Raw genomic sequence first — 25,673 nt, 5'->3', positions numbered from 1 at the left:
CCCTGGGGTGGGCCCACTGGGGGCTCTTCTCCGCCTTTGCAATGTGGGCATCTTTCCTCAGGGCCTGTGCAGGTCTTGGGTAGAAGACTCCGTGGTGCATGCGGTGTCCGGGGCGGGGGGGGGGGGGGACACGTCCCGACGCCCATGGAGCCCTTCAGCTCCCCAAGCATCAGTCTCCCAGGGCTTGGCCCACAACCATTATGAGCTTTGGCTTCTGCAATGAGGTCCTGGTACAATTTACACACTGGCTCATGGTGAAGTTTACAGCAGGAAACATCGATCTGGAGCAACTCTACTCATTTTAGGTAAAGAGTGCTATCAGCAACACAGCTCATGCCCACTGGTGCTCGCTAAGGCCAGGCATGGACTAACTCCCGGGGGGTGGTTCCTGCCACAACTCAGATACCGCCACCCTTGCAGAGGGACCTGTTCTAGAGGGACAGCCTAGGCTCTGCTCAGAAGGCAGTGGTCCGCCTGGCTGTCCATGGCAGGCGGGAGGCAGCTGCTTGCTGGGTGCCCAGAGGCTTGTAAGCCCCTGGGAGGGCATTTGGAGGTCTCTCCAAACCTCTGCGTCTCCCCACTCCTCCATGAGCAGGTACTTGCAAGTGCCAACAAACGGGGTCTTTTTTTTTTTTTTAATATATATTTTATTGAGTTTTTACAAGAGGAAGGGAGAGGGATAGAGAGTTAGAAACATCGATGAGAGAGAAACATCGATCAGCTGCCTCCTGCACATCTCCTACTGGGGATGTGCCCGCAACCCAGGTACACGCCCTTGACCGGAATCGAACCCGGGACCCTTCAGTCCGCAGGCCGGCGCTCTATCCACTGAGCCAAACCGGCTTCGGCCAAAACGGGGTCTTGATGACTCCTAAGAGAGCTTCTGCTTCGAGGGCTGTCGAGGTCTGGGGAACTTGGGTTGTTCAATTTTCATAAACACCCCGAGCAAAGTAACATTACTTCCCTTTGACAAATGAGGACACAGAGGCCAAGAGGAATCGTGTGGCTTATCAAGGCCACAGCGCTGAATGGAAGTGCTGGGATTTGAACCAGGCAGTGTGGCCCTGCGTTTGGGCTCTTCCTCACGCCTTCACTGTCCTCACCTCGTTGCGTCTGCACTACAACACACATCACAGAGAAGAACCTCCACGGTCAGCGCCGACGCCAGGGCCTGTCTTGTCTCCTGTAAGCCAGGCACCTGGTGGTCTCTGCTGCCCATGGCCGGGCTGACCTTGGGGTTCTGCAGATGGGTGGCCAGCCAGCTGGCCCAGCTATGCTTGCCCTGTCCACCCACCTGCCCCACCTTTCCAAGCTCGGCCTCTCTGGGCCTGTGGCTGTTGTTACAGAGGGGACCCCCACCCTTACTCTCAGGATGGGTGATTCCAGGGAGCAATAAGCCGCTGAGTACTGTGACTGGCTGAGCTCCTTCCTTAATCCCCGTTATGTCCTGTTTATCTGATGGCCTCAGGCAGGGGGGTGGAGCAGGCAGGACAGATTGGGCCAGGCCAGGCCCTGCCTGGGTTGCAGCAGAGCCTGGAGCCATGAGGGTGGCGCTGGGCATGCTCTGGCTTCTGGCCCTCAGGCCCCCACCCCAGGCCTGGAGCTCCTGTCCGCCTCGGTGCAGCTGCAGCCTCCAGGTCCTGGGTGATGGCAGCATGGCCAGGTAAGGTGCCAGGTGTGTGGGGTGGCATCCCAGTCCCCAGCTCCACCAGCTGGCTGGGGTGGGAGGGTTGGATGCAGGGCTCAGAGAGTGGCCAGGTGAGACCTCCATTTCCCAGGACCTTGAGGCTGATCTGTGCTGAATTATTGTCTGGCCAGCAAGGCATGGCTCTGCCTCAGAGGTACCAGGCACCTCTGCAGGTGGAGTGGGGTGGGGCACAGGTGTGCAGCCCCAGGAAATCCTTCCCGAATTCTCCTCCAGGACTTCTCCCCTTTACCTCTTCCTCCCTCCTCCCTCCTCCCTTCTCCCTCCCTCCCTCCCTCCCTCCCTCCCTCCCTCTCTCCCTCTTTTTCTCCCTCCTTTCCTCCCTTCCTTCTTTTATTCCTTCTTTCCTCCCTCCCTTCCTCCCTTCATCCCTTCCTCCCTCCCTCCCTCCCTCCCTCCTTCCCTCCCTTCCTTCCTTCCCTCCTTCCTTCCTTCCTTCCTTCCTTCCTTCCTTCCTTCCTTCCTTCCTTCCTTCCCACCACTCTCTCCATATCTCCTTAGCCTCCTCTTTCCCAGGCCTTTCCTATTCTCTTGCCTCATCTCTCAGAGTACCCATTCATATCCCAGGTATCTCTAACCACCCTCCCAGGATGGACCACTTGCCTCCTATGTGCTACCTTTTTGGGTCTCCTCTGGCAAAGCCCTCAGAGCCTCAGCCTTGACCTCTTCCTAGGGCTCTCTGTAGGCAGGGACTGCCCATTCTTTTGCAGCAAACACCCCTCCCTCCGCACCTCTCTTTGACTTTCTCCACCCCCTCTGAGCTCTGGGAGCACCTCCATCCTCTCCCCGCCCCAACTCCATGGGCATCCCTAGGCCGCCGGGTTTGTGTGCCCTGCTTTTCCACCCCTACCATGACTCCCTCCCTTTCTCCTCCTATGTCTTTAAAGCCTCTGTTCTCTGACACTTCAGTTTATCCATCTATGAGCACTGAACCCCACCTCACTCAAGGATTTCACCTGACTCAGGGCCTCTCCCACCACCTTTCCAACCTTCTGGAATTCCATCTTCCTTTCTCCCTGTCTTAGGTGGGTGTTGGGGAGACACTGGTGGTTTCTGATCAGGTAGCAATACTGTCGGTGCACCTCTCAGTGGTCCCGGCCAGGGGTACTGGCTGACTGGGTGTGAGGGAGGCAGCGAGAACCCAAGAAAGGGCACCATGTGGCCTGAAGCACAGAAGGAGCTCCATGTGTGGCTCAGATCTCTGATACTCCAACTCACGCAGACCATCCGTGGTGAGGGACCTCTTCCGAAGGGAAGCCAGGCTGAGCCCGGGGCCTGCACAGGGCGACCGAGGGATGCAGGACCTCCTTCCACCACAGGAAGCACCGGCTGAGCCCGCAGCATCGGACCGGCCTGGTGCTGGGACCCGGCCACTGCTCCTTTTCCAGACTCTGCCCATTGGCGATGGGCAGGGGCAGGGACGGAGAGGTCTTGGTAGCAGGTTAACCTTAGTGTGGAAAAGGACATTCCAAGGACAGCTTCCGGGCCCCTGATGTCAGCCAGTGGCCATCCTGCCTCTGACAGCAGACCTCTTGCCACAGTCTACCTGCTGGTAGCCTCGCAGCTGTTCGCCCGCCCGTGTGCAGGGAGGTCCTGCCAGGGGAGGAGGCCTGAGTGGCTGCGGTGCCCACAGGCATGACGTGTGGGGAGGCCAAGGCCCCTTCCATCTGGGCCTCCCAGGCCGGCTCCTGGACAGCCACTCCGTCCTGACGGTGGTGCAGCCCTGTGGCGGGGAGAGCCAGCCCTGCAGCCTTCCGTGCCAAGCTCACAGGCCGAAACTTCAGGTGCCGCTGTTGGCACAGGAGGCGCCTTGGCAGGCGCTGTGGAGCCTGACACACCGGCAGGGCTGGGTGGCATCTATGCCTGGCACCAGCCTGGGCCCTGCGGGCGACCCATGTGCGAGCGGCACACACATGGCCTCCTTTACCCCCAGCCACCCGTGAGGTGGACTCTATTGTGACGGGGACACTGAGGAAAGTGAAGGTCATGTAAGGTGCTCAAGGACACGGGCAGCAAGCGGAGCCCAGGTGTGAGTCTCGCTGGGGGTTGGGGGTGGGGCTCAGTCAGAGGGGTGGCTGCCGTTTCTGATGCTCTTGGCATATAGTTTTTAAATGAAGAAAAGCCCAGATGGTTACAAAAGCGGAGCTATAATTTGACAATCAACACTTTCAACATATTTGCAAAAGGACATGCGCCTGGGGATCTCGGGACTCTGAGTGCTGCACTGTGGAGGGGCGGTGGCCGTGCAGGGCACGGCAGGCTCAGCTTGAGGTCCCTCAGGGTGCCAGAGACCAAGCCGCCCCGGGGATCCCGTGAAAGGCTCTGAAATCAGGCCCCCCTCCCCTCGCCCCAGGAACCAGGAGGGGCTGGCTCCCGCCCATCCCAGAGCCCCGCAGCTTGGAGCCAGGCGGGTGTCCCCGGTCCCTGCAGAGCAGTGGCCTCTGGCAGGAGGTGGGGAGGGTGTCACCTGCCAGACCCTCGCTCAGACGCCCCCTTTCTGTGCCCAGGACGGTGGTGTGCAACGACCCGGACATGACCCTGCCCCCCGTGGCCTTGCCGCCCGACACCTGCCGGCTGCGCCTGGAGCGCACGGCCATCCGCCGGGTTCCCGCCGCCGCCTTCGTGTCGCTGCGCCGCCTGGAGCAGCTCTGGCTGCCCTACAACGCGCTGGGCCGGCTGGGCGCGCGGGCGCTGCGGGGCCTGGGCCGCCTGCGGGAGCTGCGCCTGCCGGGCAACCGCCTGGCCGCCTTCCCCTGGGCCTCGCTCGGGGACGCGCCGCGGCTGCGGCTGCTGGACCTGCAGGCCAACCGGCTCGCCGCTGTGCCGCCTGGCGCCGCGCGCTTCCTGCGCGACCTCACCTTCCTGGACCTCTCCAGCAACCGGCTGCTGCGGCTCCCGCCCGCGCTCCTGGCCGCCTGGGCTCCCCTGCCCGCCGCGCCCTCTCTCCCGGGCCGACCCGGGCTGGTCCTCGGTAAGAGAGGCCCCTGCGCCTCGGGTCTGTGCAGGACCCCACGCCTCTCTGGGCTCTGATTCTTTCCCTGGGAAACAGACATGGCGCTGGTCCTGGGTTAAGCGGAGGCTGAGTGCTAGGCACATACTGGTAAGGTTAGGAGTTCAAATTCTGCCCCTTACTAGTTGTGTCCCTGGCTCAGCTTGCCCCCGTTTCCTTTAGAGAAGAGAGGTTGATAGAAGGATGTATTCAAACAGGCGGGCCTGGGGGCATAGCGCTCGCAGCCGTGAGCGCCTGGGCAGCACAGAGGCGTGCAGCACCGCCCCACCCCCACCCCCACCCCTCTGGCTGCCCAGCGCCGGGGTGCTTCAGCCCCGGGGACCATCTCAGCTCAGAACAGCCTGTCCCAAGGCCACACCCCTCTCTGAGGACAGTCCCATCCAAGGACCTATCAGGGGGAAGGTAAAGGTCGCTGACGGGCTATTCTAGCTCCAGAGCGCACCAGCCCGGGGGTTTGCCAGGCGCGCAGAGCTCCCCTCTCTCCTGCTTTCCTCCTTCCCCTGCACCGCACTCTGCCTCTCAGCCTCCTTCTGGGAAACCCAAAGCCAACAGTCTTCAAAGCATGTGCCCCCACCTCCTCCCCGAGATTGCTGCAGACAGCTCTCCAGGGGCGTGGCGAGCTGGCGGAGTGTGCACGCTGGATGTCCTGCTGTTCCCCAGGCAGGTGGTGCCCGCTCCGCAAGTTGACTCGAGCCCTTATGAATGTGTGCCACGGTTCTAGGCGCTGGGAATGCAGCCGTGAGCACAGCTGATGAAGATCTACTTTCTCGTAGGCTAACAGTTAAAGTGGCCAAATGTTTCACTTTTGCCAATGTGATGGGTGACTGCTTCACTGTCCTCTGACTTTGCCTTTTGCATTCATTTACCGGGGACTCTATCAGGTGAAAGCCAGAGGCAGGCAGTGATGACTCATTACACGCACTTCACCAGGGACTGGGAGCAGCTGCCGGTTGGGTGGGGAGGGCTGGGGCAGGAGAAGGAGCCAGCGCCCCTGGCTGGCTTTCTCATGAGTGGTGACCATCCAGCAGATGTGAATGCAGCCTTTCCACACTCACATTCTTCTTTCAAACAAACCGAACACCTGCATATACATGTATAAGATCCACTGACTCCTGGACATACTATCACATTTAATAACAGTATTTGGGGGATAAAAAGGACATCATATTAAATGCATTCATTTTGCATTTCAGAAATGCAAACATATAAAGAGGATTTGTGCCTGAGGATTGAGGACACAGGAAGCCCTGTCTCTGTTGGAGGTTTTGACCGGGGCAGGGGGGAGGAGGGGCAGGCAGTGACCTTCCAGCTCTGAAAGACATGAGAGCACAGGATGGTGACATAGGGTTTGATTTCCTGGCCTCCTCTCTTCTCTCCTTTTGAGCCTGTGTCAGAGGAACCAGAGCTCAGACAGCTGCCCTGCTGGGCTGGTGCTGGCAGTGTCACTCACACTGGGAGGTCAGGGGTCAAGCAGCCAGGGTCACAGCACTGCCAGCGACAGGCTTTGGCACATGGCGAGCACCACAGGAATGCTCACTGGCCAGTGGCTGAAAGTGTCCCTCTAAGGCTGGCGGGGTCATTGCTGATGCTGTTGGTGCTGTATGGCCTACCCAGTGCCTGATATGATTCTTTTTTTATTTATGCTCATGCCAACCTGACAAGGAAGCCGTGTGAGGCCTCCAGAGGAAGAGCAGGCTGAGGGGGCAGGGCTGGGGGTCTGAGGGGGCAGGGCTGGGGCGGCGAGGAGGCAGGATTGGGGGGCAAGGAGCAAGTGGGAGGCCAGTTCTAGGCAGGACCTGCCTAGACCCCCAAGCGGGAGGGAGTGGGCCTGGGGATGTGAACAGCGGGCTGACCTCTGGCCTCTCACCCTGCAGGGCTGCAAGACAATCCCTGGGCGTGCGACTGCCGACTCCACGACCTGGTCCACTTCCTGGAAGGCGAGGCCCCACACCTGGCCTTCATAGAGGCCGGGCTACGGTGTGCCGGTCCGGGCGACCTGGCCGGTGTGGCCTTCCGCCAGCTGCAGCTGAGCAGGTGCCAGGGACCCGAGCTGCGACCAGGCATGGCCAGCGTCAGGTCTCCCTTGGGCAGCACAGTGTTGCTCCGCTGTGGGGCCACTGGTGTCCCTGAGCCCCAGATGAGCTGGAGGAGGGTCAGTGGGCGCCCCCTCAACGGCACAGGTGTGTGAGCTTCAGGAACCACCATGCTGAGATCCCACAGGGCGGCGGGTCAGGGTCCCAAAGGCTGAGGAGTGGGCAGCAGGCTGAGCGGGGCTGTTCACGCCCATTCTGCCCGATGGGGTTGGACAGGCATCACGCAGAGGCAGGGCCTGGGACAGTGGCCTCAATGGTGGCTCTCAGCCTGTCCTGTCACATCCCACCAACCCCTCTATCAGAGACTCAGGGCCCCTGAGAGGGCAACAGTGAGTCTCCCGGTTGCAAATATGAAGTTGGTATCACTAGGAGTAACTTTTGATGTGAGTTTCATTCATGAAGCTCTTTGTTAAATGTATTCTGTCCATCATGTCTTTGAGCTTTGAAGAGCAATCCTCTTATTTTGTATAAGTAACCTGAGGCTCTGAGAGGCTAAATGCGCGGCCTCCATCAGCAGCTCCTACAGGAGGACGGGCGTGGACCACGCTCCGGTGACTCCACAGGGCGGCTCTTTTGCCGTAGACAGAGGGCTCATCCTGGCCCTGGGCGGGCTGGTGGGGAGTCGGCGCTCGCCACACCCAGGGAGAGCTGAGGAGGAGCCTCTCTCAGTATGTGACGGATCGGTTGGTTCCCCCCAGCTTTCTTCTCTCTCCTGCAACCAGCTTGGCCAGTGCTGCTCTAGAACGAGGGGTTTGGAATCTGTACAGCTGAGCTGTACAGGAAGCGCCAGGCTGCAGACAGCAAGCAGGAGGCACCCCTGGAGCTGGTGCGGGGCCGGAGCATGGGCCGCGCAGCCAGGGGAGGGACTTTCCAGGGCTCCTGCCTTGTGCCCTGCACCAGCCCGCTGCCTGGTCAGCGCTGCAGAGTCCCAGGGCCTGAGGAACAGCCCGCACGGGGCAGGCTTAGAAGGCAGAGTGTTCTTGGGCACTGCCTTAGCCGGGCTCGCCCCAGATTAGAGCCTTGGTGGTCTCAATCTCCTTGGCTAGTCTAAGAAAGGTTGGTGAGCCCCAGTGTTTTCTTGGGGTGACAAGGCTTTCAGTGGCGTGTACACAGTCTGGGCTTCGAGTGTGGCCCTTGGAGGGAGCCAGGGCACGGGCACCCTCCTCATCCGTGCCTCCCCCCCCCACCCCCCCCGCAGTGCACCAGCAGGTCTCCAGGGACGGCACCAGCTGGGCGCTGCTGGGCCTGCCCGCCGTGTCCCACCTCGACGCCGGGGACTACGTCTGCCAGGCCAGCAACTTCCTGGGCGCCTCCGAGACCCTCACCTCCCTGGTCGTCACCGAGCCCCAGGCTTCCACCGAGTGCAGCAGGAGCCCGGAGGCCCCAGGGGCAGGGACGGGCGAGGGGCCAGAAGCAGCTGCGTATGACAGGCTGGTGGCCAGGCATATGCCCCCCACACCCTGGCCTGCAGGGCCCGGCATGGAGGAGGGTGGGCCGACGGGACCCCAGGAGGCTCGGACGGTGACGGCGCTCAAGGTGGTGGGGGACACGCACCAGAGTGTGACGCTGGTGTGGAAGGCGCCCCGGGCCGGCAGCGCGGCCCTCAGTGTCCTGTACGCTGTCCTCGGGCAGCAGGCCATGCGGCGGGTGGCCGTGCCGCCTGGGAGGACCAGGGTCACCCTCCGGGGGCTGGTGCCGGAGACCAAGTACGTGGCCTGTGTCTGCGCGCGGGGCCTGGCGCCCCGGAAGGAGCAGTGCGTCGTCTTCTCCCCCGACGAGGTGGCGGACGCCGAGGCCACGCAGCGGCTCATCAACGCGGTTGTGGCCAGCGTGGCCGCGGTCATCGCGCTGCCCCTCACGCTGCTGGTGGGCTGCGGGGCCCTCCGCAGGCGCTGCCGCCAGAGCCGTGCCGGGCGCTCCCCCGAGGCCACCAGCACCTACCTCAGCCTGGATGGGCTGAGCCTCAGCCTCAGCGAGGACTCAGGGGCGCGGCCCCAGCCCGGCGTTGGCGAGGCTGACGGGCTCCTGTCCGCCCGCTCCAGCTCCAGCCTGGACTCTGCGCCCGGGGCCTCCAGGCAGGGCGGGCGGGTGGACGAGCACTTCTGCTGAGGCTCCCCTGGTGCAGGTGCCCACACGCCTGCTCCGACCCCTCCCCCCACGTGCTCACCCGCTCCTCCACTACACACAACGACAAGAACTAACACCTATTAAAGCACTTACTATGTGCCAGGAAGTGTTCTAAGTGCTTTATATGCATTAACTCATTTAATTCTTACAACAATCTTTGCAGAAGACACCCCTGCAATTCTCTCCCCATCTTCCTGGAGCAGAAGCAGGGGAATGAAGTAACTTGCTGTGGGGACCCTCATCAGAGGACAACAGCGGTTCAAGGCCAAGTTGCCACGCGCAGGTGCAAAGGCAGGACTCAGCGACGGTCCTGCATGCACAGCTCAGGCGCCTCTGCAACCCGGTGCTGACGTCGCTGTTGAGCAAGAAGCCTTGTTGTCTGAGCTCGTGGAAAGGTGCTGCCATCAGCAATTGGCTGGCCGGGATCTGTGCGGCTGCTCTGTGGGCTGCTTTGAAGAACTACTCTGTTTAATGGCTCCTTGTCAGCAATAAAGACCCTCCTGTTCGCCCACGATTTCTCATGTCTTCTCCGGCTAAGCCCCGGTCCAAGGGCCTGTGCCCCACACGCCTGTGCGGCTCTTTTCGCTGCACATGAATGAAGCAGCAGCACAGGCCCCAAGCAGCGCACTTACGTTTGCACAGCCCACAGGTCTGGGAGGGGCAGGTGGCTCTGCCCCGTGTGTCTTATTTGGGGCCCAACATGGAGAGCCGGTGGCCACGTGGGGCAGGCTCCTTTCCCCGGGGGAGTCAGATGACATCAGAGGAATGTGATGCCTCTCAAACTCTTGGCTTAGAACGGGCACACTGCCATTCCTGCCCATATTCCATCTGCCAAAGCCAGTGCCATGGCCAAACCCAACTTACAGGGGTGGAGGACGTTGTCCCTTGGAAGTCATGGTGGCAGCATTATCGGCTGAGCCATGATCTCATCTACTGCGTTGCCCACAACCCACAGGCGGGACGTGGCCGCGCGGAAGTTGGCCTGGCAGTGGGTCCCAGAGTCGAGGCCTTCCCGCTGGCATCTGTGCGGTGCGGTGGTGGTGATGCGCACAGAGGCCTCACACACCTCCGTGTGCAGCAGCCGCGTTTGTGCGGTCACACACAGACCCGCAGACACACCAGGCCTCACTGTGGACATTGACAGATTCTAACATTTTTCCTCTGGGCGCCATTCTGACTGGAGAGAATAATTTGATTTTCAGTGAGTTCTAGAGATTTGAACGGTGTTCTTTTACTCACGAATGTCAGTCTGGAGGGGCCGAGAGGGGCCCGTGTGTGGCCGCGTGCGCCCTGCTGTCTGCGCACAGCTCGCTCTGCCCGTGCAGCAGTGTCTGTGGTGCTTCCTAAACTTACCTTGGCTCCTGGGGGCATCTCCATGTCCCCAGTTGCTCAGGGGCCACTGGAAAGGAAGCCTCCTCAGCTCACTTAGCGCTGGGACCCTGAGGGCCTGAGTGCGGGCGTCCACAGAAATTTCCGTGTGTCTCCTCTGCAGCACTGAGCTCCACCAAAGGAGCATCGGGGTGTTTGGTGCCAAAACCTTCAGGTAACAACACCTGAGAAGATTTGGGACAGCAAGTGATCCGCGGAAACTACCTGACTAACATCACCTGCGAGACTCCACGTGGTGTTGAACACTCGCTTGATATAACCCAGTGTGATGCTGGGATTTCTAAGCTCATTTCCTCTCACATTTACAAAAGACCTTACAACAAAAGACCTTACAACATATTTTCCTGTTTTCTCTCCTTTGACCCTCACAGCAGTTTATTATAGAGGCTGGGCTACTTGACTGTATAGATGAGAACACTGGAGTCTGAGAGCCGAATGACTGACAGGGGTTGTGGTGGATTTTCTTGGAGGATCCAAGTCTTTGATGACTTTCTGGCCAGCTGAGGGTCTATATTCAGTGTGGATCTCTGCAATGCAATCCACGGTAGGGTCACTACATGGGTGGATTTTTGGTGCCACTGGAACCCGGAGTCAGAACCAGGAGAGCAGCGGTGCCCGTGAACACAGAATGTCCATACATAGATAACTTTTACCCATTACCTAGGACTTAAAAGCAAACTCTTCTTAGTATGTTAGTATTTATCCAGCATTGTACTTGTGTGTGTGTGTGTGTGTGTATGTGTGTGTGCATGTGTGTGTATATGTGTGTATATGTGTGTGTATGTGTGTGTGTATGTGTGTGTGTATATGTGTGTATATGTGTGTGTATATGTGTGTGTGTCTGTGTGTGTATGTGTGTGTGTGTCTGTGTGTGTGTCTGTGTGTATGTGTGTGTCTCTGTGTGTGTATGTGTGTGTATATGTGTGTGTATGTGTGTGTATGTGTGTGTATGTGTGTGTATATGTGTGTGTATATATGTGTGTGTGTATATGTGTGTGTGTCTGTGTGTGTGTCTGTGTGTGTATGTGTGTGTGTCTGTGTGTGTGTGTGTGTGTGTGTGTGTGTGTGTATGAGAGAGAGAGAGAGTCCAAACTTGGTCACCTGGACAAAATAACCCCCAGATGGTCAGCCCCCAGCCCCCGTAACCATCTTCCCCTACGTGTTCTGTCTTCTCTGATTTGCTCTTACAGAGGATACTCAGGCTGGATTGTGCTCACGAATATTCAAGTCATTGGAAAAAACAAATTCCTGTTGTAAAAAAATCAAATGGTGTCTTGTTTATATATTAGCCTTTGGTGTATGAGTCTGGTTAGTCTGAGTCAGTTCCTGAAAACCTGAAGTTTTTGAGTCCTGTGAAAAGTAGTTCTGGCCGCCCATGCGGAGAGCGCACCCACACAGGGTCCCCTGGCACACTGCCTTCTTTGGAGGGCTGGAATCGCAGCCTCTCGTCATGCCTTTTCTGAGCGGTGTGTGGCTATGCTCTCCTTTGCCCGGGAGAAGCTGTTTCTCATGTTACTTATCTGTCATTGCAGTCCAAGTTGAAGGGTATGGAAGGCAAATAAAAGAAATTCTATCCTGGAAGTAGATGTGGGCTATTAAAACTAGATTTTCAGTCAAGGGACCCAGAGAGCAGTGTGTTTAGAGAACTAGAGCTGGGAATTTTTTTTTTTATTGATAAGAGAGAGAGAGAGAGAGAGAGAGAGAGAGGGAGAGAAACATCAATGCAAGAAACATCAATCAGTGGCCTCCTGCACACACCCTGACAAGGGATTGAACCCCGCAACCTGGGTATGTGCCCTGACCAGGAATTGAACCCACCACCCTCTGATGTGTGGAATGACGTTCCAACCAACTGAGCCGCACCAGCCAGGGCTAGAACAGAAAATTATTGTTTTGACTATCATGTAAGCCAGTAGAGACAAAAAATCAACTTACAAGTATTTGAGCATATTTTATTTGATTGCAAGGGCTTTTTAAAAGCCAGTATAGGTTATGCTTATGCTGTGTAACAATTCCCAAATTTCAGTGGTTTAACATAGAAATATGTATTTTTGCTCTCACAGATCTACCTAAGTCAGGAGGGAAAGTGCACGAGGGGAGAGCTCTGCTCCACCCACTCACGCAGGGGCCCAGGCCGATGACCCCACCACCTGGAATGTCAGCTATGGCTGCAGCAGGGAAAGGAGAAACTGGAGGAGCATGCCGGGGCTTTTAACATTATTTGCTCCAACATTTCATCAGCAAGAATATTAGTCCCATAACCTCCCTGTTTCAGGGGTTGGGAACATAGTCTTCTGTGGGTCCATCCAGGCACAGGCACAGGCACAGGCACGCCTCAGAGCTTGGGTACTATCTCCGACACGATGGCCAGCATGGGGGAGGGAAGGGCGGCATGTTGTTTCTTACACGTCACTTAGCCTCTGTCCGAGATGTTCCACGTCCTGCCAATTGACTAGATCAGAAACTTTCTGATTAATATTCTATTAAGACAAGCCAGGGGGTTGATACCCAGAAGCCATTTCTAATTATTTCATAAACACAGACTAAGTTCTCTCTTACACTCTGTCTCTACCATGATAAGAGTCCAGTTCCTAAAGGCATCCTGCAGGGAGAGAGGTGGGGACTAATGTACTCAGACTCCTTCGCTTTGTTGTTGACTCTGTTGAGTTTAGAGACACCACGTAACCACTTGCTATTTAAGAAAAATAATATAACCCGAGGAACTTTCCTTGTCCTAGTCTCCTGCCTTAACTGACAACACAGCTCCCCCGAGGCCCTGCGGAGGGCGAGCGGCCAGCAGAGGAGGGAGCGGAAGCGCCAGTGGTTCCAGACATTTCTCAGCAGTGGGTGTGCTGAGCTAGACTCATTTGAAGAGACTAGTATGAGATGAACAGAGAAAAAATTGTGGGGGTGGAGAGCTCTTTAGGCCCTTATATTTTGGGGTGAGAACAGAATTCATAGTGGTTTCTGATACCCACAGAGTAAAACACATTTTTTTCCAGGAAGCAAACCTGACAAAACCTTGGCCAACCTGGTGGGGGCTCTGGAATGCGAGTTGCCCATCAGTGTTGTCCTTGTCGGGTCACACTGCCCCACTGCCCGTGCCGCTGCCCGCACCACCTCAGTCCCTGGCAGGGGCACATTCGGCAGGAATGACTTCTGCACACACTCCTGGCCGGTGAGCACCCACTCACTCCTGGAGGGGTCCATTCATCCCAGCTCTGTGCCCGCAGCACGTCCTGCTTTAATTCTTACCTCATGAGGGACTTGGAGACCTGGCAGCTCACAGGGTTAGACTTGAACCCGGCAGGTGTGTCTGCTCAGATGGATAGCTGGGGTGGAAGCAGCTTAGTAAGGACCCACTGCTCCCCTCACTGGCTGCTCACTGAGGCATTGGCAGGGAGCTGTGTGCGTCTGAGTCCTAGGGGAACCATGGGACCTCAATATTCATCAGGAAGTGCCCCAGGTAATAGGGAAGGAGTGTCTGTTGGTGTGGGAGGGGAACTGAAATTTATTACTCAAGGGTGGTGAACACACAACACAGGTGATGGAGTGCTGCATTCTGGGTACTCTATTCTACATAATCTCAGAGTTGCCTAGAAGTACTATGAATGTGTATTAATTCCCTCACTTTGCAGAGGGAAGATCGAGGCTCACAGAGGTTAAAGGACATTCCCAGGCAGTGTGACGGGAGGCTGAGCTGGAAAGAAGGCCATGGGGCAGCGTCTGCACAGAGCTACTCACCACTGCGTCCCTGCCCCAGCAGGTGTGTGGCCTGGAGCAGATGACCAATAAATATTTGTTGACTGAGTGATGGGTGGCAGAGCAAGTACCCAAGAATCACATATGTATCACTTTAAATGTAGGCCTTTCCTTCTCATTATGGGAAATACATAGCATTCAGGGGAAGTTGTGAGATCCAAGATTAAAACACACACGTTTTAGTTTGATCAGAAAACACAGCCTGTGGTCTCCCTTCCGCGCCACGATGCTGCCCTGACCCTGGTCGCCATGGGCAGAGGCAGCGTGTGCGGTGGAGGCGGCACTCAGCCCAGCCAGGTGTGGGAGGGAGCCTTTCAGGGGCGGGGCGTGGTCACAGGATTACTTGTCACCCATCACCTGCGTTCATTTTTAGAGGATGGTTGGAAATTCTAGGTTTCAGGAACCAATTGTGATTGATGAAGTATTAGATGAATTTTAAAAAATATTTTTATTGATTTCAGAGAGGAAGAGAGAGAGACACATCAATGATGAGAATCACTGATGGGCAGCCTCCTGCACTCCCCACACTGGGGATCGAGTCTGCCACCCGGGGAAGGGGCCCTGACAGGAATCGAACCATGACCTCCTAGTTCATAGGTTAACGCTCAACCACTGAGCCACGCCGGCCGGGCTGGATGAGCTTTAGCCAAATCACCTGATCCATGATGCTCAGAGTTCTCGGCCTCCTCCCACTCCCGCTCATTCTGAAAGAAAGCTCACTCCTTAAAGCCTGAGGCATCGCTCCAGCACAGTGCACCTGCTGGGGTCTCAAATCTTTTTGCAAGAAGCGGAGGGAAGGCAGTGTCAGAACAGAACTAGACATCTGGCCTAGAGTTTGCCTTCTGGATTCAAGAACCAGACAAAGGGTGAGTTTTCTGACCTTAGTTCCCTGACCAGGTTCTTACTGAGCTTGTGGTTAGGGCCACAATAGACCTTATTGTGTCCAGAGGCTTTTCAACAGCTGTGCTGACCTACATTGCCAAGGGTCACCAATAATAGGATTTGCACCTCAGAAGCTGAGACTGTCTTATTCAAAATTCCCAAGGTAATTCCTTACAGAGGAATATGGCTTCCGTTCACTGCTAGTTCTGGTCCTTCTGGACTCTCATGCAGCTCAGCCCTCCTGTGTGCCAGGACCTGCCAGCACAGAGGAGACGTTTGGCAGGTGTGCTGTGCTGGCCAGAAGCCGAGGGATGTGGGGAACGGGGCTCCTCTGGGGATACTTTGGAGTGGGAGTGGGCCTAGAATTTAGGAAATCAGCAAAATCTCTAGGAGACCCATTCTAGTTGGCACTGAACTTTGATGAGCTGTGAACTTTTACCAAAATAGGTCTAACTCTTTTATTTCAAGTGAATAATATTTCTTCTAATTCACACACCTAATGCCAGGATCCGCCTGGTCCCAGTTCTCTGATGTTCACCTTAAAGCTTGCCTGTTTCTCATGCAGGACTCTGCAGTGCATGCCCAGCTCCTTGGGAGAGATCCCAGGAACCTCCCTGAAGAGTCCAGGCACGTGAGGATTGAACATGCGTCCTTGTTTGAGCTGCCCTGAGGGTCCTTCATCAGCATGAGCGCCATGGAATAACTTGGGCTAATTTAACAACGTCGCTGTGGTCCACCGGGGAGCCTTGGAGTACCTGCAGAAGTGAACGAGCTGAGACTGGAGGGGAACAGACTCTGTTCAGTGCAATGGGCAGTGTTCCGTGCCACCCTGGGCCCGAGGGTCTTGGATCTCATGCACAACAGGACTGACATGCACCCTGGGCTGGCTCTTTAGTTATTGGCCCACCTGGTCTACCTTGACCTGTCTTCCAATAGCTGGCAGTGGTATCCAGGAGTGTCTTCTTGAACTGGCCTGCCTACCAGCCCTGCCAGCTTGCTGGATGTGGGGCCCAGAGTCTCTCCAGCACGGGGCTGGCTCTGCAAAATACACCCTGGCTGGCAACTGTCGCTTAAGCGGACTATTCCAGGTTGTATAGTCCACTGCCTCCCGACAGTCTTGGTGAGTGCCTACCTGATTGCCAAGGCCCTCTCTCCAAGGCGCGGCAGTTTTTCCATGAAACTGAGCTCAGCACCTGCATGAGCCCCACATCTCAACCCCCAGTGTCAGTGTCACCATCAAGGTGGGACAAAGTGTAACCCTATGATGCCTGGCACAAGCCAGCCCTTTGCCAACCATTACATGGATGGAGCCCCTGAGCATGTGGAGGGAAATTGATGGTGAGCCACATGCGCCTCTTGATGTGTCTGGGAGGAGGGGGAGGTCTGCAGCCACCCTATCCTCAGTAGAGAGGCTCTAACCTGGGGGCAGGGAAGATTGGGACAGGCCTGAACTGCACACACCACAAGAAGGGAGTGGGCCTGTCGGTATTGTTTTAAATGGTTGCATACAGATCTCTAAGAGATAGATATATTGGAGTTGACAACATCTATAATAATAAAAGCATAATATGCAAATCGACTGAACAGTCTAACAGCAGAACGACCTTCTGGACGACTGCGCTATGACACGCACTGGCGCCAGGCCAGCCAAGGAGGGTGCAATGCGATTGGTTGGAGGGCCCTGCCATCACTCCATGACACCCCACAGAGGAGGCCCAGGCCACCCTCTGTGGGGCGATCGATGGGGGGCTCCGCGATCGATTGGCCCAAAGAGGGAGGCCCAGGCCACTGGCCCACGGGGTAATCAATTTGGGGCGGGGGAGGAGGGGCAGCTCTGCAATTGTGGACCCCTGGCCGGGTAGGTGGGGCCACCCAGCTGGCTGCACTGTGGTGGGTGGGCAGGGCCTCCCTCTGAGGGGTGATTGATCTGGAGGCCCTGCGATCAATTGCCCCACAGAGGGAGGCCCAGGCCGGCCAAGTGATCACACCCACAGAGGGAGGCCCAGGCCGGCCAAGTGATCGCACCCCACATCTGTCACCCACAGAGAAAGGGGACCGGTGGCAGGGGGGTGGGAGGGGCAGCACTACACAAACGGCAAGCAGTGGCAGCGGCGGGGACAGGGCAGCTGCAGGCAGCCGAGGAAGGAAGGCCCCATAGGCCCTGATCATTGGCCAGGCCTAGGGACCCTACCCGAGGGGTCCTGGATCGCCAGAGGGTGCAGGCCAGGCTGAGGGATACCTCCCCGCCCCCTGCACGGATTTTGTGCATGGGGCCTCTAGTATTGTATAAATAGAGAATTATATGAATAAATATGATTTTTGAAGGTTTTCTAGATACAAAACCTATACTGTGTATTTTTAAATCATCGAAATCCCTGACTAGGACTAATTCTGAAGATTATCCATTACGGATTTCCTACATGTGCCTGAGCAGACTCACAGGGGTGCTTGTTTGAAATAAGATTTCCAGGCCCCCGCCCTGGAGGATTGGATTCAGTGAGTCCAGGGGGGGCCTGAGAATATCCTATCTAATAAAAGAGAAACATGGTAATTGGCATACAACCGCTACCCTTCCCATTGGCTAATCAGGGTGATATGCAAATTAACTGTCAGTCAAGATGGCAGCCGGCAGCCAGGCAGCTTGAAACTAACATGAGGCTTGCTTGCTTCAGTGACGGAGGACTGCAACATTCCCCGCCTTCCTTGCCGGCCTCTGAGCTTGCAGTTTAAAAAACATTGTAACAAATATAGAAGCTAAACAAAACCCCAGAAACCAGCTTTCAGAGAGCTGGGATCTCAGAGCTGGAGTTGATACAGAGTTTCGATTATAGAACCGAAACAAACCAGATACCTGTTTTCAGCAGCTGAGGCCTCAGAGGTGGAGCCAAGCCTCAGAGCTAAACCTGGCCCAGAATAAAAAAAAAAGAAAAAGAAAAAAAGGAGCAGTTGGGAGCTTCAGTCCCAGCCTGAAAACAGCCCTCAGGCCCTCACCCAGACTGGCCAGGCACCCCAGTGGGGACCCCCACCCTGAAGGGTGTGTGACCAGCTGCAAACAGCCATCATCCCCGCACCCTGGCTGGCCAGGCACCCCAGTGAGGACCCCCACCCTGATCCAAGACACCCTTCAGGGCAAACCAGCCGGCCCCCACCCATGCACCAGGTCTCTATTCTATATAGTAAAAGGGTAATATGCCTCCCAGCACCGGGATCAGCGTGACAGGGGGCAGCGCCCAAACCCCCTGATCGCCCTGTGGCTCTGTGTGTGACAGGGGGCGAGGCCACAACCTCCCTATCCGCCCTGCTCTGTTCGTGACAGGGGGGAGCTCCCCAACCCCCTGATCACCCTGCGGCTCTGTATGTGACAGGGTGCGGCGCCCCATCCCCCACCCCACGGGCCCTGCTCTGTGTGTGACGGGGTAGAGCCATAACCTCCCCATCGGCCCTGCCCTGAGTGTGAGAGTGGCAGCACCCCAACCCCCTGATCCGCCCTGCTCTGTGTGTGACAGGGGGTGGTGCGCCAACTCCCCTATCGGCCCTACTCTGTGAGTGACGGGGGGGGAGCTCCCCAACCCCCTGATGGGCCCTGCTCTGTGCGTGACAGGGGGCAGCACCCCAACCCCCCTGATTGGCCCTGCTCTGTGCATGACAGGGGGCAGCACCCCAACCCCCTGATCGGCCCTGCTCTGTGCATGACAGGGGGCAGCACCCCAACCCCCTGATTGGCCCTGCTCTGTGCGTGACAGGGGGTGGCGCCACAACCTCCCCATTGACCCTGCCTTGAGTGTGACGGGGGCGGTGCCCCAACCCCCCAATCGGCCCTACCCTGCTTGTGACTGAGGGTGGCATTGCAACCTCCCAATCCGCCCTGCTCTGTGCATGACAGGGGGCGGCGCCCCAGCTCCCCAATCGGCCCTGCTCTGAGCCCGACCAGGGACTGCACCTAGGAATTGGGCCTGCCCTCTGCCACCCGGGAGCAGGCCTAAGCCAGCACGTTGTTATCTCCCGAGGGGTCCCAGACTGCGAGAGGGCACAGGCCGGGCTGAGGTACCCCCTCCCCCCCCCGAGTGCACAAATTTTTGTGCACCGGGCCTCTAGTATTTTAATAAGTCTTCTCCTTTCCCCCTAATTCCTAGCACCAGGCCAGGCTGGGGTGTCCTGGATGTGATGAGAGGGACTTTGCCCCACTTGCTGAGCACACCCCATTGGCTAAAGCTGTAAACTAGGACCCAGGGAGGGGCTGGTGGCCCCACAGATGCACCCACACGGGCCTCCTTTCCTGGAGCTCTGGGCTGGAACCACCTTCAATGCCACCTGAGGGCAGGATGGGCTCCCAAGGCGGGCGGTGAAGTCCAGAAGACACTGGAAACATCAGGGTGCAATCTGAGGCATCAGCCAGCCACCGGTATTTGCATCCATGGTGACAAACCTCTAAACCAGTGGTTCTCAACCTTCCTGATGCCGCGACCCTTTAATACAGTTCCTCATGTTGTGGTGACTCCCAACCATAAAATTATTTTCGTTGCTATTTCATAAGTAATGTTGCTACTGTTATGAATCGTCATGTAAATATCTGATATGCAGGATGTATTTTCATTGTCACAAATTGAACATAATTAAAGCATAGTGATGAATCACAAAAACAATATGTAATTATATATGTGTTTTCCGATGGTCTTAGGCGACCCCTGTGAAAGGGTCGTTCGAGTCTAAATGATTTTGAGTCTAAATGATTAGAAACACTCAATTAACTGAAATGTGGACTCTCCCTTGTGTGATCACACTTTATTGGCTTGAGGTTTAACACAGGTTTATTCCCATCGCCTCTCCGGGGACAGTGTGGATGCTCCCTGCACCGAGTCGTGTTCTCCTGGCCACAGAACAGGCGACACTAAGGGCGCTGCCTGTCCGTCTCCGCCTCATCGATGAGGAAATGGAGGCCGAGAAATCCAAACAACTTGCCCAAACCATGTGGCTAGTGGGGGCGGGACCGGCTTTTGGCTCCAGGGTCTAAGTCGCCCAGTCCTGGTAAGAGGGAAGGAGGCCCCCGTGAGTCTCCAGCGCCCGGAGGTTACTGGGTTACCTGGGCGGGGCGGGGGGGGGGGGGCGGCCACAGGGGGTCACACCCGCGGCCTCAACCTCCCCGCCCGAGCCCCGCCGTCACTCCCTGCACGTCCAGCCCGTCCCGGCGCTGCCCGCCCTCCCCTCGGGGCGACGCCCACCTGGGCCTGCAGGTGCCAGGCAGACCGCCCCGAGGAAACGGGGTTCACCCTCCCCTTGCGCCCCAGGCGGCGCCGGGAGGAGCAGGTGGTGGGCGACCTCCTCCCGGGCGCCCGGTACCGGGGACCCAGGGCGGGGCCGTGCCGGGCCTTGTCTCGGGCAGCGGCTCGCGCGGCGGGCGGAGGATCGGGAGCGCCCGGCACCGCTTGGTGGTCCTGGGCGCCGCGCTGCTCGCCCGCCCTCGCCCTCGGTGCCCGGGTCTGGGCGGCGCAGGGCCCCTGCGGCGGTGGGGGGGGGGGCAGGTGCCCCCCGCAGGGACCTGGCGCGGGTCCGCAGGAGGCACCGACGGGGGAGGAGGGGGAGAGGGAGGGGCGGCTGGAAGCCAGGCCGGCGTGGAACGGGGCTCCCTGCCGCTCAGCGGGCCCTGCGCTGCTCAGCTGGCCGGGCCGTGACTCCGCAGGCGTTCGCTGGGCGCTGCTGTGCTCCTGGCCCTGGACTCGGTGTGATGAATGAGGAGACACGGCTCTTCTTTTCATGGCGCCGATGCCCACGGAGCCATTGATCACCGCATTGCATGTGGAGTCTGGAAATTCATACATGTTACTCTTTCCACATACATCACCCTGTAACATCGACATGTCTGCGTGCAACATTCACATGGGACATTTCACGTGTGTTGTCCTATTAAAGAAGGTAACATTCTACCCTTTTACAGGAGAGGAAACCGAAGCCAGAGAATGACAATGACTTGCTCAGCATTGCAGCGCAGCGGGCAGTGGAGGCGGCCGGGGACAGTGGAGGCGGCGCAGGGCCAGTGGAGGTGGCGTAGGGGGCAGTGAAGGCGGCACAAGGGGCAGTGGAGGCGGCACAAGGGGCAGTGGAGGCAGCACAGGGGCAGTGGAGGCAGCACAGGGGCAGTGGAGGCAGGTGCAGGGGGCAGTGGAGGTGGCGTAGGGGGCAGTGGAGGCGGCACAAGGGGCAGTGGAGGCAGGTGCAGAGGGCAGTGGAGGCAGGTGCAGGGGGCAGTGGAGGCAGGTGCAGGGGGCAGTGGAGGTGGCACAAGGGGCAGTGGAGGCAGCACAGGGGCAGTGGAGGCAGGTGCATGGGGCAGTGGAGGCGGCACAAGGGGCAGTGGAGGCGGCACAAGGGGCAGTGGAGGCAGCACAGGGGCAGTGGAGGCAGGTGCATGGGGCAGTGGAGGCGGCACAAGGGGCAGTGGAGGCGGCACAGGGGGCAGTGGAGGCAGCACAAGGGGCAGTGGAGGCAGGTGCAGGGGGCAGTGGAGGCAGCACAGGGGCAGTGGAGGCAGGTGCAGGGGCCAGTGGAGGCGGCACAGGGGGCAGTAGAGGCAGAACCTGAGAACAGCCAGGAGAAGGAGAGCTGTATAAAGTCACATGACTCTCTCTCTCTTTTTTCCAAGGTGTGAGCCACACTCCCTGATGCTCACCTAGTCCCAGGAGATTGTGAGCCACAGGCTTATTTTTTTTCAGCCCTGTGTCCCTGGCTAAGATCTCAGTGCTGAGGCGGCAAACATCTGTCACACAAATGGCGATACAACCCTTCCCCTTCCCAGACACAGCTCACCGTCCCTCCTGGGAGCCCAGCAGGGAAGGCCAGGGCTTAACCGCACAGCGTCTCCCACTGGCACAGGGAAGTGGCCTCGAGGCTGTAGCAGGAGCGGGCCCCTGTGACATCCGCACCAACGTCTTCCCCTCCCACCTTCCTCACCCATCCCTTCTCATCCTCCTGGCCCCATTAGCCTTCTTTGATTGACATCTCCCATGAAAAGAAGCAATGAGCGGGCAGGATGGGCAACGCTTCCATCGGCTGCCAGTCCTCTGGGGGAGACCCAGTGTCTGGCTGTCGCTGCTGGGCCCACCCATGACCTGGACTATTTGGAAAATCAATGTTGGTTGAAACAAATTTTTAAAAATTGAAGACTGCCGAAACTGGTTTGGCTCCATGGATAGAGTGTTGGCCTGCGGACTGAAAGGTCCCAGGTTCGATTCCGGGCAAGGGCATGTACCTTGGTTCGGGGCACATCCCCAGTGGGGAGTGTGCAGGAGGCAGCTGGTTGATGTTTCTCTCTCATCGATGTTTCTAACTCTCTATCCCTCTCCCTTCCTCTCTGTAAAAACTCAATAAAATATATTTTTTAAAAAAATTGAAGACTGCTTTCATATTTAGAGTAATTGTTCCCTCATTTCTTCAAGTTCTCACTTACTTTTTTCTAAGCATTAGAAAAAAAAACCCTTTTTAATGGAAATTTTCAGTCATTCTGTGGGAACCACACCAGGGTCCCTGGATAGTCAAGGCCAATGGGAGCACCGAGGCCTTGTTGTCAGTACACCGGGATCTTCAAGGCCACTCTGAGCATGAACCTCATCGGGGTGCCCAAGGCCAAGACACCATGAGTGGGTGCAAGGACACACGGTACACTGTGCCCTTCTGTAACTCAAATGATTGATGTCACTGTTGGCAGCTAACCTTCTTTGTCTCTGGAGTAATATACAGGCTACCGACCAGAAGCTGCTAGAGCAGTGATGGCGAACCTATGACACTGCATTGCATGTGGTGAACTCATTTTTTTGGTTGATTTTCCTTTGTTAAATGGCATTTAAATATATAAAATAAATATCAAAAATATAAGTCTTTGTTTTACTATGGTTGCAAATATCAAAAAATTTCTATATGTGACATGGCAGCAGAGTTAAGTTAGGGTTTTTCAAAATGCTGACACGCCAAGCTCAAAAGGTTCGCCATCACTGTGCTAGAGAGAGCAGCCAAGCACAGCAGAGGTAAGAGAGCTCAGAGAAGAGAGGTGGTAGGCACAGAGAATGTAGCTCCTATGTGTGCAGCAGAGAGGAGAGCTGGCACTGCCCGATGGGAGGGTAAGAGATCACAGGGAGTCAGATACAGCTGCCAGGTTATCCCACCAGTGTGCTGGGCAGGGAGACAGGAGCAGCTCCTCAGCTGGAGCTCAGGTGCTGCCACAATGCCAGGTGGTGAGTCTGGGGCAGCGTGCGGCTGCTCAGATAATAGCTGTGGGTTACAGAGACTCTACTACTGTGCAGGAAAGATATGTGCTCACCAGCCGGTGTTCGGCCGCCTATATGGGATTGCTGTGAGGACTGTTCTGTCTGATGGCGATGTGGCCACTGGCTTCTGCCATAAAGACTCCTCCTTATACCCCACAGCCTCTCACGGCTTCTCCGTCTGAGACCCAGCGTCCTAGGAGGTCCAGCCCAGGCAGGGGGGCTCAGACCCACCACCTGTGACTAGCGAGCAGAGGACAAAGGAGGAACTTGGACTAAGTTCCCAGCAGTTAGTGTAGTGAGTAGGGTTCAAGCAGGACCTGCCCTGGCGCAGTCGGGAAGAATTGAGAGCACATGGACTCAGAGCAGCAGTGCTGAGCAGGCTCCTGCTGTCTCTGACACATCCCAAGTAGAGAGAATCTCATCCACCCCTTTAGTCAGCTTCAATAATGTGTGTGTGTGTGTGTGTGCGCGTGCTTTCCATTGATTTTTAGAGAGAGTGTGGAAGGCAGGAGGGAGAGAGAAACATCGGTGTGAGAGAGAGAGACTTGATTAGTTGCCTCTCACACACACCCCAACCAGGGCTGGGGATCGAACCTGCAACCCATGTACTTGCCCTTGACCAGGAATCAAACCCAAGACCCTTCAGGGCATGGGCTGACATTCTAATCACTGAGCAACACTGGCCAGGGGAGCTTCAATAATTTCTTAACATTTTCCAGTCTTCTTTCATCTAATCATCACCTCCAACTTTAAAAAACAACAAACATTGGAGTATTTAAAGGAAAACACGAAGCTCTGCAGCACCTGAATTTTATTTTATTTTATTTTATCTATAATAATAAAAGCATAATATGCTAATTAGATCAGATGTCCTTCTGGACAACCTTCCAGATGAAGCCAGGGCTGTGAGGGAAGTCCGGGTCGCAGGTGCCAGAGGGAAGCCGGTGAGGGCAGCCGGGGGAAGGAAGGCCTACTCTTGCACAAATTTCCTGCATCAGGACTCTAGTTTTATTTATAACAGACAACAATGCCATCCTCACACCTAAGAACACATATTTTTACATTTTATGTACATATATACTCATACCTGAACAAATCACATATCCATACATGCAGGCAGTATAGTAGAGTTTGTTCCTGTGAAACTTCCTGGGATAAATTTTAAAGAAAATGGTTCGAGCAAGACCAGAACCTGTGCTATTGCCTCTGAGGTCAGGAGCATGTCTGCATGCTGGGCAGCTCAGCGGCTTCTGTGAGTGTGGAAACGTAGGGAAGGAGAAGGCCTGTGGAGGATTCCTGGGTATCTTGTTCTTTAAGAACCTTCGATGTCCCTGCAAAAATCCTTGCATGAAGATCTGTGTTCCTCAGATTGATGGGCAACATAACAGTGGGAGCGAGAGCAGACGCTGGAACCCAGTTTCTTGAGCTTAAATGTTAGCTTTGCTTTGTACTTGCTTTGGAACATCCGTCAAGTTACAGCATTGTTCTGTGCCTTAACTTCCTCATCTGTAAAGTGGAGGTAATCATAGTTCCTACCAACTTCATGGGGTTGTCTGGGTGGTTCTATGCGTTTTTACGCGTGAAACTCTCAGAATAATGCCTGTCACAGAATAAGTCCTCAGTAAACGTCGCCACAATAAATGTTATCACCATTTTTGATGTGTCAGGCTGTGTGTGCGCGTGTGTGTGTGCGTGTGCGTGTGTGTGTGTGTGTGTGTGTGTGTGTGTGTGTTGAATGTGACCCAGCATACACACTCGGCCATTTGGAGCATCAGAGCTTATTAGGATCACATAGGTATGTACATGTATAAGTGTATATGTGATGACATGCTATCTATGCTAATATCCTTCACATGTTCTGGTTAATTAATTCTAATTAATATTCAGAGTTCTGACTATGCAGTTTGAAGCCAATGCCTTTGACTCAGGAGAGAGGGGGTGCAGGCTCCTCGCCTCCAGAATGTGCACTGCTGGTCCAGGCTCTGCACCCGCACCCACGGGAAGAAGTTGTGTTTCTCTTGTCTTTCTCTGGTTTACGAGCGCCATCTCCTTGCCTGGAAGAGGCCTGGCACAGATGACTGCTTCAGAAGTGGGGCCATTGAGGGACTGACTGGGTGAATTGCTGGGAGTGGATCTTATTTAGCCAGAGATGCATTTGCAGGATTTCATGGCCTCATGACACCCAGCAGCACCGCCTCTGGCTGCAAAATCAGCCACTTCTTTGTTGACCACCAATAGGGTCCCTTAGGCCATCACCACCTCATTCTGGAAACTGGTCCCTTCAAAGCACCGCCTCCCTCCCCGTTATTCCTGTGCCCTCCTCAGGGTCTCTCATGGGCACATGCCCGTCTCCACGTGGCATCTCTCCGATCTCCTTGACCCCGGGGAAGCCTCATTGTCTGCCAATAGATGCTGCCTCTGTGTGAGGGGGGCTGACTCTCCTGGGTCTG

At 56.4% G+C, this 25,673-nt stretch overlaps 2 protein-coding genes across 2 annotated transcripts; both read left to right on the top strand.

Annotated features, from left to right (window-relative positions):
* The first annotated feature begins 1,541 nt into the window (after positions 1-1,541).
* On the top strand, positions 1,542-8,917 carry LRIT1 (leucine rich repeat, Ig-like and transmembrane domains 1). Its single transcript, XM_036355898.1, has 4 exons — positions 1,542-1,663; positions 4,213-4,676; positions 6,590-6,895; positions 8,007-8,917. The coding sequence occupies exons 1-4, from the start codon at positions 1,542-1,544 to the stop codon at positions 8,915-8,917; spliced, it is 1,803 nt and encodes a 600-aa protein (XP_036211791.1).
* A 4,839-nt stretch (positions 8,918-13,756) lies between these two features.
* Positions 13,757-19,979, top strand: LRIT2 (leucine rich repeat, Ig-like and transmembrane domains 2). The gene is given in 12 exon segments (XM_036355897.1): positions 13,757-13,790; positions 15,146-15,251; positions 15,534-15,571; positions 15,574-15,679; positions 15,681-15,724; positions 15,727-15,900; positions 15,903-16,025; positions 16,028-16,066; positions 16,069-16,101; positions 16,104-16,166; positions 16,169-16,306; positions 19,846-19,979. Coding segments are annotated over 12 exon segments (1,032 nt in total).
* The last annotated feature ends 5,694 nt before the right edge of the window (positions 19,980-25,673 follow it).

Source organism: Myotis myotis, unplaced genomic scaffold, assembly GCF_014108235.1.
Source record: "Myotis myotis isolate mMyoMyo1 unplaced genomic scaffold, mMyoMyo1.p scaffold_m19_p_24, whole genome shotgun sequence".
NCBI lineage: Eukaryota > Metazoa > Chordata > Mammalia > Chiroptera > Vespertilionidae > Myotis > Myotis myotis.
This window is presented reverse-complemented; position numbering and strand designations above follow the sequence as displayed.